General features: G+C 56.4%; 1 protein-coding gene across 1 annotated transcript; it reads left to right on the top strand.

The window, feature by feature from the left end:
- The first annotated feature begins 1,346 nt into the window (after positions 1 to 1,346).
- NFATC4 (nuclear factor of activated T cells 4) lies at positions 1,347 to 10,274 on the top strand. The gene is made up of 10 exons (XM_028114943.2): positions 1,347 to 1,467; positions 2,578 to 3,676; positions 5,011 to 5,173; positions 5,765 to 5,964; positions 6,296 to 6,468; positions 6,949 to 7,089; positions 7,921 to 7,976; positions 8,255 to 8,381; positions 8,581 to 9,162; positions 9,910 to 10,274. Exons 1-10 carry the CDS (start codon positions 1,368 to 1,370, stop codon positions 9,975 to 9,977), a joined length of 2,709 nt encoding a protein of 902 aa, XP_027970744.2. The 5' UTR covers positions 1,347 to 1,367; the 3' UTR covers positions 9,978 to 10,274.
- The last annotated feature ends 5,571 nt before the right edge of the window (positions 10,275 to 15,845 follow it).

Raw genomic sequence — 15,845 nt, 5'->3', positions numbered from 1 at the left:
GTGTTTGTAAACGTCTGACCCGAGGGCCGTAGCTTAACCCTTTAGGTGCGGGGCTGGGGCGCCGCAGGGGGCGCAGCCCTGAGCTGGAGGGATTTAGATTAAAGGTCGCTGCGGCCTGTTAGAGAGGTCTGAAGTATACCTTCGGTGCTGGTGGTGGGGAGAGAAATGGTACCTCCCACACCCCGGTCCGCCTTCCGAGTCAAGAATCTCCTATCTAATTCCCTCTCAGGCCAACAGCCCCTCCTCCCCATGCCTGCCCTTCCTGGAAACTCCAGTCCGAGTCTTCCTTCCTCCCCCCGCCCAGGTGACAGGTGTCCAACCCTGGGGCCCACAAGGTCGCCGGGCTCCGGGCTCTTAGAAAACCTGGCTAGGATTTTTCAAGCTAGTCGGAGCGGGATGCTATCGGATCAGAGATTCATTCCAGACTACAGTTCTAGCGAGGAGGGAGCCGACTTCCCGTGGAGGCTAATTAATGGCCCCTCTGGGTGGCTGGGACTAGGGCAGCGGTAAAGCCCGGCCTGGATCACCGCCCAGTCAGGGGCTATGGACCTTTGAACAGTTCCCCAAGACGCCTAAATATTCTTCACCTTTGAGGGTTGGGGAGAGACGGTGGCTGAGAGGGCTGACTCGGTTGGGCTTCCAGAAAGCCCAGGCAAGGCGGCTTCAGGGGAGCGATGACCTTTTCCTTTTCAGAGCAGCCTGTAGCCACTCTGAACCCCAGAGGCCGCTGGGTGTCAAGGCTTGGATGGAAAGGGGAGGAGAGGTGTCCTTCCTTGAGAGTTGCAGGCTGCACAACTCTTCAGAACTTAAGAAAAGATCTCCCTGGGCTCTCCACACTATAGGCCCAGGACGTATCCGCTTTAAGGCGCTCGGACCCGGAGCCCCCGAACTTAGACTAAATTGGGGGGTTATGTGGTGGTAGTGCTCCCTGCGGGATATGATTGTCACGAGTGCGGGCCAATAAGCTTCAGTAAGGTTGCACCACGCTTGAGGGAGCGTTTTTCCAATTCAGTTTTGTTCTTTTTTTTTTTTTTTTTGAGGGGGAGGGACTGGAGAGAGGACAGAGGGAGGGAGGGTGGGGGAGGACGAGGGGCGCGTGGTTTTCCCATCTCATCCCTGGAGGAGGGGCTGGAGCATCCCGGGCAGCCAATCAGGGACAGGCTGGGGGGGGCGCTTTGAAGAAGTTTGGGGAAAAAAGTTTGGAAAAGTTTCTATAATAACGAGGGGGCGTCCGGAGGGAGGAGGCAGCGGCGGAGGAGGGGGCGTCTCAGAGGAGGGGAGGGAGGGAACCACGGGTGAAGATACGGCAGCTTCCTGAGCTCCCCCCCTCCCACCCAGACCGGGACCTGGGGGCTCTGGCCGGCTCCATGGGGGCCGCAAGCTGCGAGGATGAGGAGCTGGAATTTAAGCTGGTGTTCGGGGAGGAAAAGGAGACTCCCCCGCTGGGCGCGGGGGGGTCGGGGGAAGGTTAGTGCGGGGCTGGGAAGGGGTCTTGGGGTCAGTGAAGGAAAGGGCCAGGGGATCCCGAGTCTGGGGATTTTAGGGCAGCGAGCCTGGGGTGGAGGATGAGGGGCTCAGAGGTGGAGGGGAGTCGCAGGGCACGGGGGTCTGCGGAGGTGAGGCTGGGGGCCGGGCACCACTTTCTCCTTTTTAGGTCGTGATTGGGGTGGGGGCGGGGGTGCCGTTGGCTGCGCGCCGCCTCTCGGCTGGGCCGTCTGTCACTGGGATGGGGGGCGGGCGGGAAGAGCGGCCCCGAGAGCCCCGGGCGCCGCCAGGGGACGGGGGGGGTCTCTGGACCGTGCGGCTTGGCGGACCCGGCCCTGGGCCCGCGGACCCGACGCCGGGGCCTGGGGGAGCTCTCGGGCCCCGCTAGGGCGCCCCTCCCCCTCCTCCGCCGGCCGCAATGAGAGGCAGATGGCGGGGACTGAGCCGGGGGCGGCGGCGGCCGCTCTCACGGAATCCGCGCTGCCCGCGTCCCCCTCCCGCGGCCGGGCTCGGGCCCGGCACGCAGCATCCCCTCCGCTGCACCCCCGTCCCCAGCTGGGGGGAGCGAGGGAGGAGCCACCTCCCCTTGTCGCCACAGCCCCGGCGCCCCCCCACCCTTGGCCACCGTTGCGATGGCAACTGGGGCTCCTGCCAGCACCGTTTGGGGGTTTGGGAACCGCTGCTAATTGGGTTCATGTGTGAGTCGCCCCCAGCCCAGCCCAGCGCCTCCCTAAACACGCCTCCAGGCCCAGCTCCAGCCCCTCTTCAGTCGCCTCCCTCACCTTAAGACCCGCCCCGTCTGGTACCCCAGGTCCCAGGGCCAGGGGCTCAGGAGTGTCAGGTTCTCCGAGTGGGAAAAGGCCTGGGACGTCTGGATCTGTGTACTCCACCTTCTGAGGTCCAACTTTGCTTTTGTCTTCGAGGCTCTGAAGGGCACCTCAGGGACCCCCCCCACCTTATGCTGAGGAGGGGGTGGCATACAGGACTCGGAGGGCTGGCCACTCAAGGGACCCAGACATCTCACCTGCTTCTCTTTGTCCCCATCTCCTGTGGCATCCCTCTCTCTGTCCCCCTCCCTTCCCATTTTGACAGAACTGGACTCAGAGGACGCCCCGCCATGCTGCCGTCTGGCCCTGGGGGAGCCCCCTCCCTATGGCGCTGCCCCTATTGGCATTCCCCGGCCTCCACCCCCTCGGCCTGGCATGCATTCGCCACCACCCCGCCCGGCCCCCTCACCTGGCACTTGGGAGAGCCAGCCCGCCCGGTCAGTGAGGCTGGGGGGCCCGGGAGGGGCTTCCGGGGGGGCTGGGGGAGGCCGTGTTCTTGAATGCCCCAGCATCCGCATCACCTCCATCTCTCCCCCGCCTGACCCGCCGGCTGCGCTGGAGGACAACCCCGATACCTGGGGGGACGGCTCCCCCAGGGATTACCCGCCGCCAGAAGGTTTTGGGGGCTACCGAGAGACAGGCGGCCAGGGCGGGGGCCCCTTCTTCAGCCCCAGCCCCGGCAGCAGCAGCCTGTCCTCGTGGAGCTTCTTCTCCGATGCTTCAGACGAGGCAGCCCTGTATGCAGCCTGTGACGAGGTGGAGTCCGAGCTCAACGAGGCAGCCTCGCGGTTTGGCCTGGGCTCCCCCTTGCCCTCGCCCCGGGCCTCCCCTAGGCCGTGGACCCCCGACGATCCTTGGAACCTGTATGGTCCGAGCCCCGGAGGAGGCCGGGGGCCGGAGGATAGCTGGCTACTCCTCAGCGCTCCTGGGCCCACCCCAGCCTCCCCACGGCCCGCCTCTCCATGTGGCAAGCGGCGCTATTCCAGCTCGGGAACCCCGTCTTCGGCCTCCCCAGCTCTGTCCCGCCGTGGCAGCCTAGGGGAGGAGGGGCCCGAGCCACCGCCACCACCCCCATTGCCTCTGGCCCGGGACCCTGGCTCCCCCGGCCCTTTCGACTACGTGGGAGCCCCACCGGCGGAGAGCATCCCGCAGAAGACCCGGCGGACTTCCAGCGAGCAGGCCGTGGCCCTGCCTCGGTCTGAGGAGCCTGCCCCGTGCAATGGGAAGCTGCAGGCAGGAGCTGAGGAGACTGCAGCGCCCCCCGGGGGGCCTCGGAAGGAGGTGGCCGGCATGGACTACCTGGCAGTGCCTTCCCCGCTGGCTTGGTCCAAGGCCCGGATTGGGGGACACAGCCCCATCTTCAGGTGAGGATTGTGCCTAGCCCCACCTGTGTCTCCAGCCATCCCACTGAGGGAGCAGGAAGGTCAGGGGATGGGTTTGAAGAAAGGTCCTGGTTCTCTGCCCTTGGCATTTCAAAAGAGAATCTGCGACCAGCTTGATGGCTGCCATCTACCCAGTTTTGGGGAGAATTATAAAACCAAACCAAACCCAAACCCCACCCCCTCCAGACGTGATTTACAAAAGGACAATCACTCCCTGTGGACAAATAAGGAAGAACCTCCCTACCCCCCCAGGAGGACCACTTAGGTAAAGAAGGAGTGCCCCTAGGGTGTCCCCCACCCCCAGCTCTGTGCTGGCACTGGCTGGGCATAAGCCTGGCTGGATTTCAGCCCTGCACTGGGTAGCAGGAAGTCTCTCTTCTCTCACTTAATTTCGAGGACCCTGACTTATTGATTAAAAGTGTAGCTGCTAATTTGAATAAAATAGCTTGTAAGTTAAAGAATTCACATTAAAACAAGCGGGGCTTATAGTTCTTCCACCCCTTTCACTCTCAATAATCCTAAATCTGGGGATGTCAGATTGAGCTGGCTCCATCCGGGGAAAGAAACCTTAATGCCTGTTCCCCTGGGTTCCTGTAGGCCAGGGTCGTATGGGGCTGTGGTGGGCACCGTAGGATGACTTAGCAGCATCCCTGGCCTCTAGCCACTAGATGCTAGTGGCCCCCTCTCCCCTAGTTGGGACTCCCCAAATTGTCTCCAGACATTGCCAGCCACCACCTGGAGGATATCTTCGAGCTCAATACAGGAAAATTGCCCATCTGTAACCCCCAGCTTTCTGGACCTGACCTGTCCGCCCCCAACTAGAGGAAAAGGTGCTGGAAACAGTCCTGGCTTCTGTCAGTCACTGGCTTGCTTGGCCTGCTGTATTCTCCTCCCCTGGGGCCTCAATTTCCTTATTTGAAAAACAAAGGGGTGAACCTCTGAGGACTTTTCTGGTCTGAAGTGGTATTCCTTTACTTGACTCTTCCCATCCAGGTCTGGGGATTATGATTAGGTCTAGGTTCACCTCTGTATCCAGGTGAATGAACCCTTGCCACCCCAAACCCTGTGCTCAGAGCTGGAAAGAAGGGAGTCTCAGGCCTGGGGCCATTTTCCACACTCTCATCTCAAGGGGCTCTGAGAGGGGTGTCTCCTATTTCCCCTTGCTTCTGGGCTTTTGGACTGTCTTATTTCTGCTGTGATTTCCTTTCTCCCATACCCACGCCCCCTCCTCCCTCACATCCCAGGGAGCTGGGCCCAGTGCTTCTCTGACTGGCGTCTGAGGCTGCAGATGATCACTGCTCTTCTCTTCTCTCCAGGACCTCTGCCCTACCCCCGCTGGACTGGCCTCTGCCCAGCCAGTATGAGCAGCTGGAGCTGAGGATCGAGGTGCAGCCTAGAGCCCACCACCGGGCCCACTATGAGACTGAGGGCAGCCGAGGGGCTGTCAAAGCCGCCCCTGGTGGTCACCCTGTAGTCAAGGTAAGGGGCAGAGGGCAGTCCTGATAGCCTTTCTCTTCTCCAATCCCAGATCCCTGCAGATGGGCTCCAGCTGTGCCGACCCATGGCACTGCCCTTTCCCACACTCCCTCTCAGCATTGACCCTGCAGGCAGGCTGGGGGAGGGGCTGGAGTTAGGGGAGGAAGGGTGTACTTCAAGGACCCGGATATACTTTCTATTTCTCTGTCCCTCCACCCTGCCCCCCCCTCCATTCTTCCCATGGGACACCAGCCTCATGTCTACTCTGGAAAATGGTGGTGTGCCAGATGTGGGGGAGGGGTTAGGCTGAGGCCAAAGTTCACTGGGAGTTAGGTTGTCTGTTGAGTTGGGCCAGTCTCTCTTGGAAGATTTTCCCCTTTGCCCAGCCCAGTTTGGGCCTTATTCCAAGAATAGCACTGTGAACTCCAGGCCACGTTTTCTCCACAGCTGGTACCCAATCCCCCCGGGGAATCCTTTCCAGGATATCCTTTATCTTTCACCGTCCTCATCCCCTGGTGGACTGAAAACCCAGGGATGGATGAAGGATGAGACAGTGGGGATTTCAACTGGGTGGCCTCTCTCTCCCTCTGCCAGCTCCTAGGCTACAGTGAGAAGCCACTGACTCTACAGATGTTCATTGGCACTGCAGATGAAAGGAACCTGCGGCCTCATGCCTTCTATCAGGTGCACCGTATCACGGGCAAGATGGTGGCCACGGCTAGCTATGAAGCTGTCGTCAGTGGTACCAAAGTGTTGGAGATGACCCTGCTTCCTGAGAACAACATGGCAGCCAAGTAGGTCCCCATTTCACTTCCCCTTGGTCTTCAGGCTTTAGGACCAACTTTTCCATGAGGTCTAAGCTAGGCCCACTCTTCCTCTTCCCAGAAGAGCTAGACATCACCCCTAGGAGCAGGTTTCAGGCTTTTCACGATCTAGAAGAGGACTTTGGGGGTTAGGGAGCACGTTGGAGAGACCACCTTTGATTAGAGAATCACCCCCCACCCTTAAGGCTCCCAGATGAAGTCATTCAGGGCTTTGGATGAAGGATGGGGGGCTTCCCTCTTGTGGGGGCATCACTATTCTGGTTTCAGCTGGGAGGGCTTGCCTTCCGTTCTCTGCCTTCAGCATTGACTGTGCTGGAATCCTGAAGCTCCGGAATTCAGACATCGAGCTTCGGAAGGGGGAGACAGACATTGGGCGCAAGAACACACGAGTGCGGCTCGTGTTCCGGGTGCACGTGCCCCAGGGCAGCGGGAAGGTCGCCTCGGTGCAGACAGCATCAGTGCCCATTGAGTGCTGTGAGCAAAGAGGCCCTGAGCCGGCTCTGTGTCTCCTGCCACTCACTCTCTGTGTGTCTGTGTGGCTTCCCATCTCTTCTGCGTTGTGTCCTGTGTCCTGTCTGTCCTAGGTAGCCCTGAAAGGGACTCAGCACTTATTCTCTTTTGGAGGGGGTGGGGGCAGTGTTCTAATTTATCCCTGCTGCAGACTCTGTCTCTGGGCTGGACTAGAGTGGCCCCGGCCTCCATCTGTCCCTGGGTGGCTCTGTGTGCTTGTTTGGGTACCTCTGGCCTTCGGTGACCTTGTTCATCTCTCTCTCTCTGCCCGGGCTCCTTACCTGGTCTGTGTGACCCCAGGGATACCGTTGATTTACTTGTGTGTTTGCTGCTGAGGAGGACTCCTCCAGGGTCCTGCGGCCGTTATTCCAAGGAGGGTGGGGGCAGAGGGTCCTGTCCGCTTGTACTCAGCCCAGCCAGCTTCTTTCCTGCCCTGCTCTGCAGCCCAGCGCTCGGCCCAGGAGCTGCCCCAGGTAGAGGCGTACAGCCCCAGTGCCTGTTCCGTGAGAGGAGGAGAGGAACTAGTGCTCACTGGCTCCAACTTCCTGCCAGACTCCAAGGTGGTGTTCATCGAGAGGGGCCCTGGTGAGCACCCACGGGGGCGGGGGGCAGGCAGGAAGAGTTTGGACTGCGCAGATGAAAGATCTCTGGCGCTGTCCCTAAGCTAGCAAGTGGAGCCTCCATTTCCTCATCTGTAAAAGGGAACAGAGAGACTGCCCTTCCCATTGTCCTGTCTGCTTCCCATGGGGAGGTGGGTGTGACAGCAATCTCAAAGGCTCAAGAGGGTGGGGGGGGGAGGTCCTTGGCTGGCTCAGTCAGTGGAGCAGGCGACTCCTGGTCTCGGGGTGGTGAGTTCCTGAAACCCTCCTGAGTTATGGGCCTGGTAGCACAACCGTGATTACAAAGCCTGTGAGGGCCCTGAGGGCAGCTGCAGGGCTGGAGAAGGGGAGACTGAGGGGTCTGGGTAAAACCACCGCCTCCCCTAACCCTGCCCATCAAGAGCCCCAGCCCCTACACTCAAATTTAGCACCCTGAGACCATGTCAAAGCAGGTTCAGAGGTTCTAGATCTTGAGACTGGGGTCTCGTGGTCTTCCTTCAAGCTAGGACCCTTTCCTAACCTTGAATTTCGTCCCAGCACTGTCATGGGAGGGAATGTTTGGAGCTGGGTGGGGGGGTTCAAGAGTTGCCTCCATCATGAATTCTCTCTGGTTCCTGGGCTGGCCCTGCCATTTCTCTTGGTTTCAGTTTGCTGCCTCTTCCATCCAATTGAATAAACACTCAGTGGGCTCCTCTGTGAGCCAGGCCCCGTAGGGGACTTCTGAGTCTGGCCTTGGCTCTAGCAGGAGGGAAAATGGCAGCGGGCAGGGGGCAGGGGCCCTGGAGCTGGGCTGGAGCTCTCTGTTCCTCCTGCACAGATGGGAAGCTGCAATGGGAGGAGGAGGCCACAGTGAACCGGTTGCAGAGCAACGAGGTACCCGTGTCACTAGGGCACCCACCCCTGGGGGGTGGCGGGAGAAGTCAGGAAATTCACAGATCTGTCTCTTGTCCTTGGAAATGGAGTCCAGAAGCTACCTTTTCTTTTCTGAAGGAGGCAGCCTGGCTACCGTAGAAGCAGGTTCATCTCAAGGGAATGAACTTTGCTGTTAAGCAAATGAAAAAAAGCCAGGGGGTGGAGCTTGGGTCCTTGGGAGGGCTGGGCTGAGCCTGGGTCCCTGAAGTCTCCCCGCCTCATCCTGTGCCGTTCCCCAGGTAACGCTGACCCTGACTGTCCCCGAGTACAACAACAAGCGGGTGTCCCGGCCAGTCCAGGTCTACTTTTATGTCTCCAATGGGCGGAGGAAGCGCAGTCCTACCCAGAGTTTCAAGTTCCTGCCTGGTACGCTCTAGGACAGCCCACGGTGGGGGTGGGGTGGGGCTATGGAGAGCTGAGACAGGGGCAGAGGGATGCAGGGCCCTCATCGTGAGGGGCCAAGCCACGGCTGAAGCCTGGGGATGGAGAGGTGGTTGGAGGCTGTGCAGTGGGGAGATAGCAAGCCCTCTCACCAGTGTGTCCTCCTGCTTTCCCTCCTACCTAGTGATCTTCAAGGAGGAGCCTTTACCCGACTCGTCTCTCCGCGGCTTCCCTTCAGCACCCGGCCCCCCCTTTGGCACTGACATGGACTTCTCACCACCCAGGCCCCCTTACCCCTCCTATCTCCATGAAGACCCTGCTTATGAAACTCCTTACCTGTCAGAAGGCTTCAGCTATGGCACACCCCCTCTGTACCCCCAGACGGGGCCCCCACCATCCTACAGACCTGGCCTGCGGATGTTTCCTGAGACTGGGGGTGCCACCGGTTGTGCCCGTCCACCTCCAGTCTCCTTCCTTCCCCGGCCCTTCCCTAGTGACCCCTATGGAGGACGGGGCTCCCCATTTCCCTTGGGGCTGCCATTCCCCCCTCCAGCCCCCTTTCGGCCTCCACTACCTTCATCCCCACCACTGGAAGGCCCCTTCCCTCCCCAGAGTGGTGTTCACCCCCCATCTGCTGAGGGATACAATGAGGTAGGGCCAAGCTATGGCCCTGGGGAGGGGGCTCCGGAGCAGGAGAAATCCAGGGGTGGCTACGGCGGCGGCTTCCGAGACAGTGCCCCTATCCAGGGTATCACGCTGGAGGAAGGTGGGTGTGCGACTGGGGGCTGTGAGTGTGAGTGTGCGCAAGAGTTTGCTCTGCATGTTTGCTGAGGGCTGGACTTTGGCTTCCCAGAGATGGGGCGTCCTCGGTCCCTCAGGGCCAGTCGGAGGGTCTTGGGAGGCAAGCGCTTGGTGCATGGGGCCGCCCGAATCCAGTTAAACTTAGTTCCAGAGGGTGCATGGAGTACCTGCCCCGCCCTTCCGCCTCTGCTCTCTGCCCCAGCTCACAAAATCTCAGGGCTAGAAGCACTTTCAAGATCATTCAGCCTAGCTCCCTCAATTTGCAGATTCAGACACTGTATTTCAGAGAGGGGCAGGGGCTTGCAGAGGTCCCAGTTGAGCATGTTTTCCCTTGCCTCAGCTTTCCCCTCCACGTGGTGACTGTGGTCAGGATTGGTGGTGAGGAGCCTTGGTATTTTGTGTCTCCTTCCTCCCACTGGCGACCCCCCGCCCGCAGCGCTGCTGACAGCCACTGCCCTAACGTTGCAGGCCGAGCCGGCAGGAAAGGGCTGGGATGGGGGCCTGGGAGCCCACGTGGATGGAATTGAGCGAGATTGGATTGGGACCAGGTATCAAGACATTTTGGGGAAACTAAGGACCAGTGGAAGAGAAGCCAGTAGAGGAGGAGCCTAGAGGAATCCTAGACTGAGGCCTGCCTGGAATGGATTGGGGGTCTCTGGAGAAGGAGGGGACCAGTCCCTAGCCCAATCTTTCAACTGCCCCTCCTTTACAGTGAGTGAGATCATTGGCCGAGACCTGAGTGGCTTCCCTGCACCTCCCGGAGAAGAGCCTCCTGCCTGAAGCATCGCCTGGCAACCCCAGCTCCCCCCAGCCTTGCCCACTTTCCCTTCCTCCTGGGGTGCTGGTTCCAGAAGCTTGGGGCCGATCTAGCTCCTCTTTCTTCAGCTTTTGCCTCCTCTCCCCTGCCCCTAGCTGAGGTGTGGCCCTTGGGCCTGGTGCTGCCTTGGAGGGCTAGGATGGGAGTGGGGTCCGAGGCCGGGAGTGAGGACAGACGGGAGTGAAGGCTGTGTCTAGTTGTGTACAGGACACGGTTGCTGGGAGGCTGGGGACAGCTTGATGGATAATAAACTGCTCACTGACTAGTGCTTCAGGCTCCAGAAGTCTTTGGAGAGAGAGAGAGATGGGGCAGCTTACTCTAGCCCTGGTCCAAGGAGGCCTAGGGGTTGTATCCCAAAGAGTTTCTCAGTGGACGGGTGCTGGGGAAGGTTTGGAGGGACTCCAGAGGCTCCCCAGCTGGGGTGAGGTTGGGGGCCAGGGCTGGAGGAGGCCTGTCCTCCATGGGAATTCAGATTCTTTAGGAGCTTTGGGATGGGGCCCAGGGATTTGTGAGTTTTCAAGTTCCTTTCTCTTGCCGCTGCTCAGATCATTCTGATTCATAGTCAAGGTCCCGAAACACCAGTCTAGTCCCTTTCCTCCATTTATAAAGGAGGAATCCCAGGCTCAGAGAGGGGGGGCTTGTCCAAGGTTACACAGCTAATCAACTAGCAGGTTGAACAACCACACTTCTGGGCTCCTGTCCCCAGCCCCCTTCAGATACCCTGACCCCTGGGGCTCAGGCCCCAGCGAGGTTTATCTCCCTGGAGTAGGGTTGGGGGTGAGGGAGGGCTGGCATGGATCCATCTACACTGGATTCTCCCACCTCCGGGGACTGTGAAGACATTCTGGAAAGATCTGTGCTTCAGAGGTAAGCTAGGAAACCAAACAGCTCCCCAGCAGCTCTACCACCACTTGCCCTGGCTCAGGGCATTGTATGACCTCCTGGTCTATCTTGCAGGGATACCCACATGTCACCATTGATAGGCCAGGGTTGGAAACCTGGTTTACCCCAGTTGACAGGCTATGGGACCAACCAATGGGCTGGGGAGACTCAGACCTTGTCTGCCCTGGTCACTTGGAGCCTGGTACACAGTAAGCACTAAGTACCACCAGGCTGAGTTGGTGAGGCCCGGCTGCAGGGGCCCACACTCAAAAGATAGGGAATTAGTACTTGAAAAACTTGCCTCACCTAAGGTTGGTGGGGCCTCTCTATGCCCAGTGGGTCCAGACAGGCCTGGCAAGTACCTATTTTTTCAGGGGCAGGTGTGACGGAAGCTGGATTGGAGGGTTGGAAAACTAGGGTGATACCTTCTCCCCACCCCCTTCCATCTGGGTTGCTGCTCTGAAATGAATTTCCTTTGTCTTCCTGAATACAAATTTTTATGAACCCAACTGACATCAAATGATCAGCTCACTGGGCTTTGGCTACTTTTGAAAGATAACCCTCAGGGGCGCCTGGGTGGCTCAGATGGTTGAGCGTCTGCCTTCGGCTCAGGTCATGATCCCGGAGTCCTGGGTTCGGGTCTCACATCGGGCTCCCTGCTCCTTGGGAGGCTGCTTCTCCCTCTGCCTCTCTCTCTCTCTCTCTCTCTCATGAATAAATAAATAAATAAATAAATAATAAAAAAAATAAAGATAACCCTCAGGGCGCCTGGCTGGCTCAGTCAGTCTCTTAAAAAAAAATCGAACAGTTCAACTCAGTAAATATTTTTTAAAAATAAGAAGATTTTATTTATTTATTTAGAGTGTGAGCAGGGGGAGGGGCAGAGGGAGAGGGAGAGAATCTCAAGCAGACTCCCACTAAATGCAGAGCCTGACATGGGGCTCCATCTCACAACCCTGACTGAGATTGTAACCTGAGCCAAAATCAAGAGTCGGGCACTGAGCCACCCAGGCACCCAGTAAATAATTCTTGTACAGATAGTATGTCAGGTCTTGGAGGGGGGCAGTGAATAATTTTCATATGGGGTATAAAAGGAGCAGAGATCAGGAACCTGTCATCCAGCTGTGGGGTTAGAGGGAAGTAACTTAAGGATGACAGAATTAGGGGACGGGCAGGTTAGGCAGAGGTACCAGAATGGGCCAAATCCTGGAGGAGAGAGGCAAGCAAGGAAGGCTAACAGGTGGAGGGCTTGGCATCTTGGAGGAGCCAGAGAGGTTCTGTTAGGTGGGGGTGCAGGCTAAGTTCTGGAAATGGGCGACTGTGAAGGATTGGAGAAGTAAGCAGGGGCTGGATTCTGAGGGGCCTTGTAGCCACGCCAGGGAATTTAGAGTTATCCAAGGATAGTGGGAGCTTCCCTTCCAGATGGCAGGCCTTACACTGGGAGTGATCCAATAGATCTGCCATGAAAGTCTTCCTGGGGTCGAGCTGACATCTGCCTCCCTGTGACTTGCTCTGCCAGGGCCTGTTCTGCCCTCTGGGCCCACACTTTATGGGCTTAACCTCTCTTCCTATTGGAATCCTGCCGTGGGTCAGCCTCCCAGGGTCATTGTCTCTTCCCAGGATCCCTACAGACATCTAGGTCCCTGAGGCTGGAGTTGAAGAGAGAGAGAGAGGAGAAGGCCAGATCTTCAGCTGGTGCCAGAAAAGACTTTCTTGGCCTGGGTTTCTCAAAGTGTGGTCTGAGGATTTCTTGCATTTGAATCACTGGGGACAGTTTTTTGGTTTTGTTTCTTGTTGTTGTTTTTCAAAGATTTTATTTATTTATTTATTTTTTAAGATTTTATGTTTATTTATTTGAGAGAGAGAGAGCATGAGAGAGAGAGAGAGCACAAGCAGGGGGAGCAGCAGAGAGAGAGGAAGAAGCAGGCTCCCCACTGAGCAGCGAGGGCTCGATCCTAGGACCCTGAGATTATGACCCAAGCCCAAGGCAGCCACTTAACTGATGCCACCCAGGAGCCCCCAAAGATTGTATTTTTAAGTAATCTCTACACCCACCGTGGGGCTCAAACCCACAACCCTGAGATCAAGAGTTGCAAGCTCTGACTGAGTCAGCCAGATGCCCCTGTTTTAGTTTTTAATGTAGACTCCTAGGCAAACCTTGACTTACTCAATTATAGACTGTGGGGGCAGGGCCCAGGTATCTGCATTTTAAAAAATCTTTTACTTATATATTTATTTATTTGAGAGAGAGAGAGAGAGGAGCAGAGGGACAGGGGTAAGCAGACTGCACGCTGAGCGCAGAGCCTGACTCTGGGCTGATTCCACGATGCAGAGATCATGACCTGAGCTGAAATCAAGAGTCGGATGCTTAAGGGACTGTGTCACCCAGGTGCCCTGGTATCCGCATTTTAAAGAGTGCCCTAGGTAATTATTCAACACAAGAATGCTTGAGAACTAGAGTCATTTGTGTGCTCCTTCCCACTCCAGACTCTAAAATAGCTCCCCGCCCCTTTCTCACAGATCGTGCCTGGGCTGTCCTAGGTGAGGCTCACCTGGAAAAGCGTTCTTAGGAGAGGGGAAGGGCACACACATTCTTGACATTGCGACCCATCTCTCCCCTCACCTGGCTCTGTCTTGCTGCTAGATAATCTCAGTTGCTTGAAGAAGGTTGCAGAAAAAAACGGCACTTCCTGGAAATTCCAAATGTGGGAAGGGCAGAGGGATTTGGCTGCTTTTTTTGGGAGCTGGTTTTAGTGGCCTCCGTGTCTCATTCCTCACTTAGCCAACTCCCCACAAAGTCCCCCAGGGCTCCTACTGTGTGCCAAGCCCTGAGCTAGACGTGAGGGCTGTGGGCATTACCCCGGGGCCTTGCTGTGGAGGAACAGATAAACCAGTGAGCAGTAGGGGAGACCTTCCTCCCTGGAGACAGGGGTGAGGTGATTTTATGTGAGCTGTCCAAGAGGCAGAAACGGTCTGTTGCCATGGAAACACTGGGAGCTGAGCTTGAGAGGGAGGGTCAAAGAACATTTTACAGAGGCAGGTGATTTTGAGCTCCATCTTCAAGGAGGAGGGGGAGTTTTCTGGATAAACAAGATAGGCAGGAGAGGGGTCATGCCTGAGGGTGAAAACATGAGGTCAAGACCACACTGGTGGGAAAGAATCAGACTTGGGACCCTTCAATCAGTCGTGTGGAGGACTGATTTGGTCAGAGGACCTACAGGTGTGGATGTGTGTGTGTGTGTGCCCATGCGTGCATGATTTAAGGTTTAGAAACTGTATGGAGAAATAGTGGTAGGGAGATCAGAAAGGGTTTTGCAGTAGTTTAGGCAAGAGAAGTTTGGTCTTTACCTACTGATTAACTTAGCTAAATAGGTTCGGCTAAGGTGGGGCGGTCAGGGAATAGAAAAGTTCCTGGGCTTGAACGCTAACTCAACCATCAACTCTCTGTGTGATCTCTAGCATGTCCCAGACCTAATTAGGCTCTAGCTGCCTCATCTATAAATGTTTATCGTGATCCTACTATGCAGCAGCCTCTGGGCTAGCTACCGGGGATAGAACTCTAAGTGAGACAAACATGGTTCCCTCTCTCACGGAACTCCAAGTTTATAATAGGCAATTACAGAACAATGTGTAATGGTGGGGAAGTACGGGGGGCTTCGGGATCTTTTAGAAAGCTCACTGAACCTATCTTTTCCCATTGTTTGTGTATCTCTTATAGTAACGGTGGATGACTATGTTTTGAGAGAGTCTATTGAATCCGTCCCTTTTGGGGGTGGGGGAGGGGGTGTGGACAAGACGTTCCCTGAAAGGAATGGATATTCACAATGTCAGTTGTCCTGGATGAAGAGCATCCAGGGTCAGGAAATGTGGTTTTATCACTCAGACCTTGCATAGCATTAGAAGGAGCATCGCTCTATGTTTTTCTCTCTTAGGCCTGAACCCTGAGGATCTAGTTAGACCTGAGTGCATCCAAGTGGCCTCTACCACAGTGGGGCAGGATCCTGGCAGGGCAGTAAGTCAGGGAGCCAAGGCTGGGCAAGGTGGCCGTTCGTGAGTAGGTTGCACCACATTTTATGTTCCTCTGAGTAATTCTTTTTAGCTCTTTTTTTTTTAAAGTTTATTTTTCTTTCTTTCTTTCTCTCTCTTTTCTTTTTTTTTTTTTTAGAGAGAGAGAGAGAGGGCTGGTGTAGAGGATGCATGGGTGTGAGTGGGGGTGGGGGTGGGGGGCAGATGGGGCAGGAGGGGAAGGGGCAGAGGGAGAGGGAGAGTGAGAATCCCAGCAGGCTCCATGCCCAGCACGGGCTGCAGGGCTCTATCTCACAACTCTGAGATCATGACCGGAGCCGGATGCCTAACCGACTGAGCCACCCAGACACCCCTCTTTCTTTTCTTTCTTTCTTTCTTTTAAATATTTATTTATTTATTTGTTTAAGTAATCTCTACACCCAACATGGGGCTCAAACTCACAGCCCCGAGATCAAAAGTCACATCCTCTTCCTACTGAGCCAGCCAGGTGTCCCTCCTTTTAGCTTTCTGTAATGTCTTAGTTTCCTAGGGCTGCTGTAACAAAGCACCACGAACTAGGTGGCTTCAAACAATAGAAATTTATTCTCTCATAATTCAAGAGGCCAGAAGTCTGAAATCAAGTTGTTGGCAGAGTTCGTTCTTCTGGAGTCTCTGAGGGAGAATCTGTTCTAGTCCTTTCTGCTAGCTTCTTCACGGTTGTTGGCAATCTTTGGTGTTCCTTGGCTTGTAGAAACATCATTCCAATCTCTGCCTCTGTCATTACATGTAATTCTTCCCTGTGTCTCCTCTGTGTTCACATTTCTCTTATAAAGACACCAGTTACCTAATCCGGTATGACTGTATCTTAACTTGAATACATCTGCAAAGACCCTATTTCCAAATAAGGTCTCATTCAAAAGTACCAGAGGTTAGGACTGGAACAT

This window comes from Eumetopias jubatus, unplaced genomic scaffold (assembly GCF_037043125.1).
Source record: "Eumetopias jubatus isolate StellerSeaLion01/CBP00866 unplaced genomic scaffold, mEumJub1_p1.0 scaffold_7, whole genome shotgun sequence".
In the NCBI taxonomy this organism is placed as follows: Eukaryota; Metazoa; Chordata; class Mammalia; order Carnivora; family Otariidae; genus Eumetopias; species Eumetopias jubatus.
The sequence above is the reverse complement of the archived record's forward strand: the minus strand, read 5'-3'. Positions and strand labels throughout refer to the sequence as shown.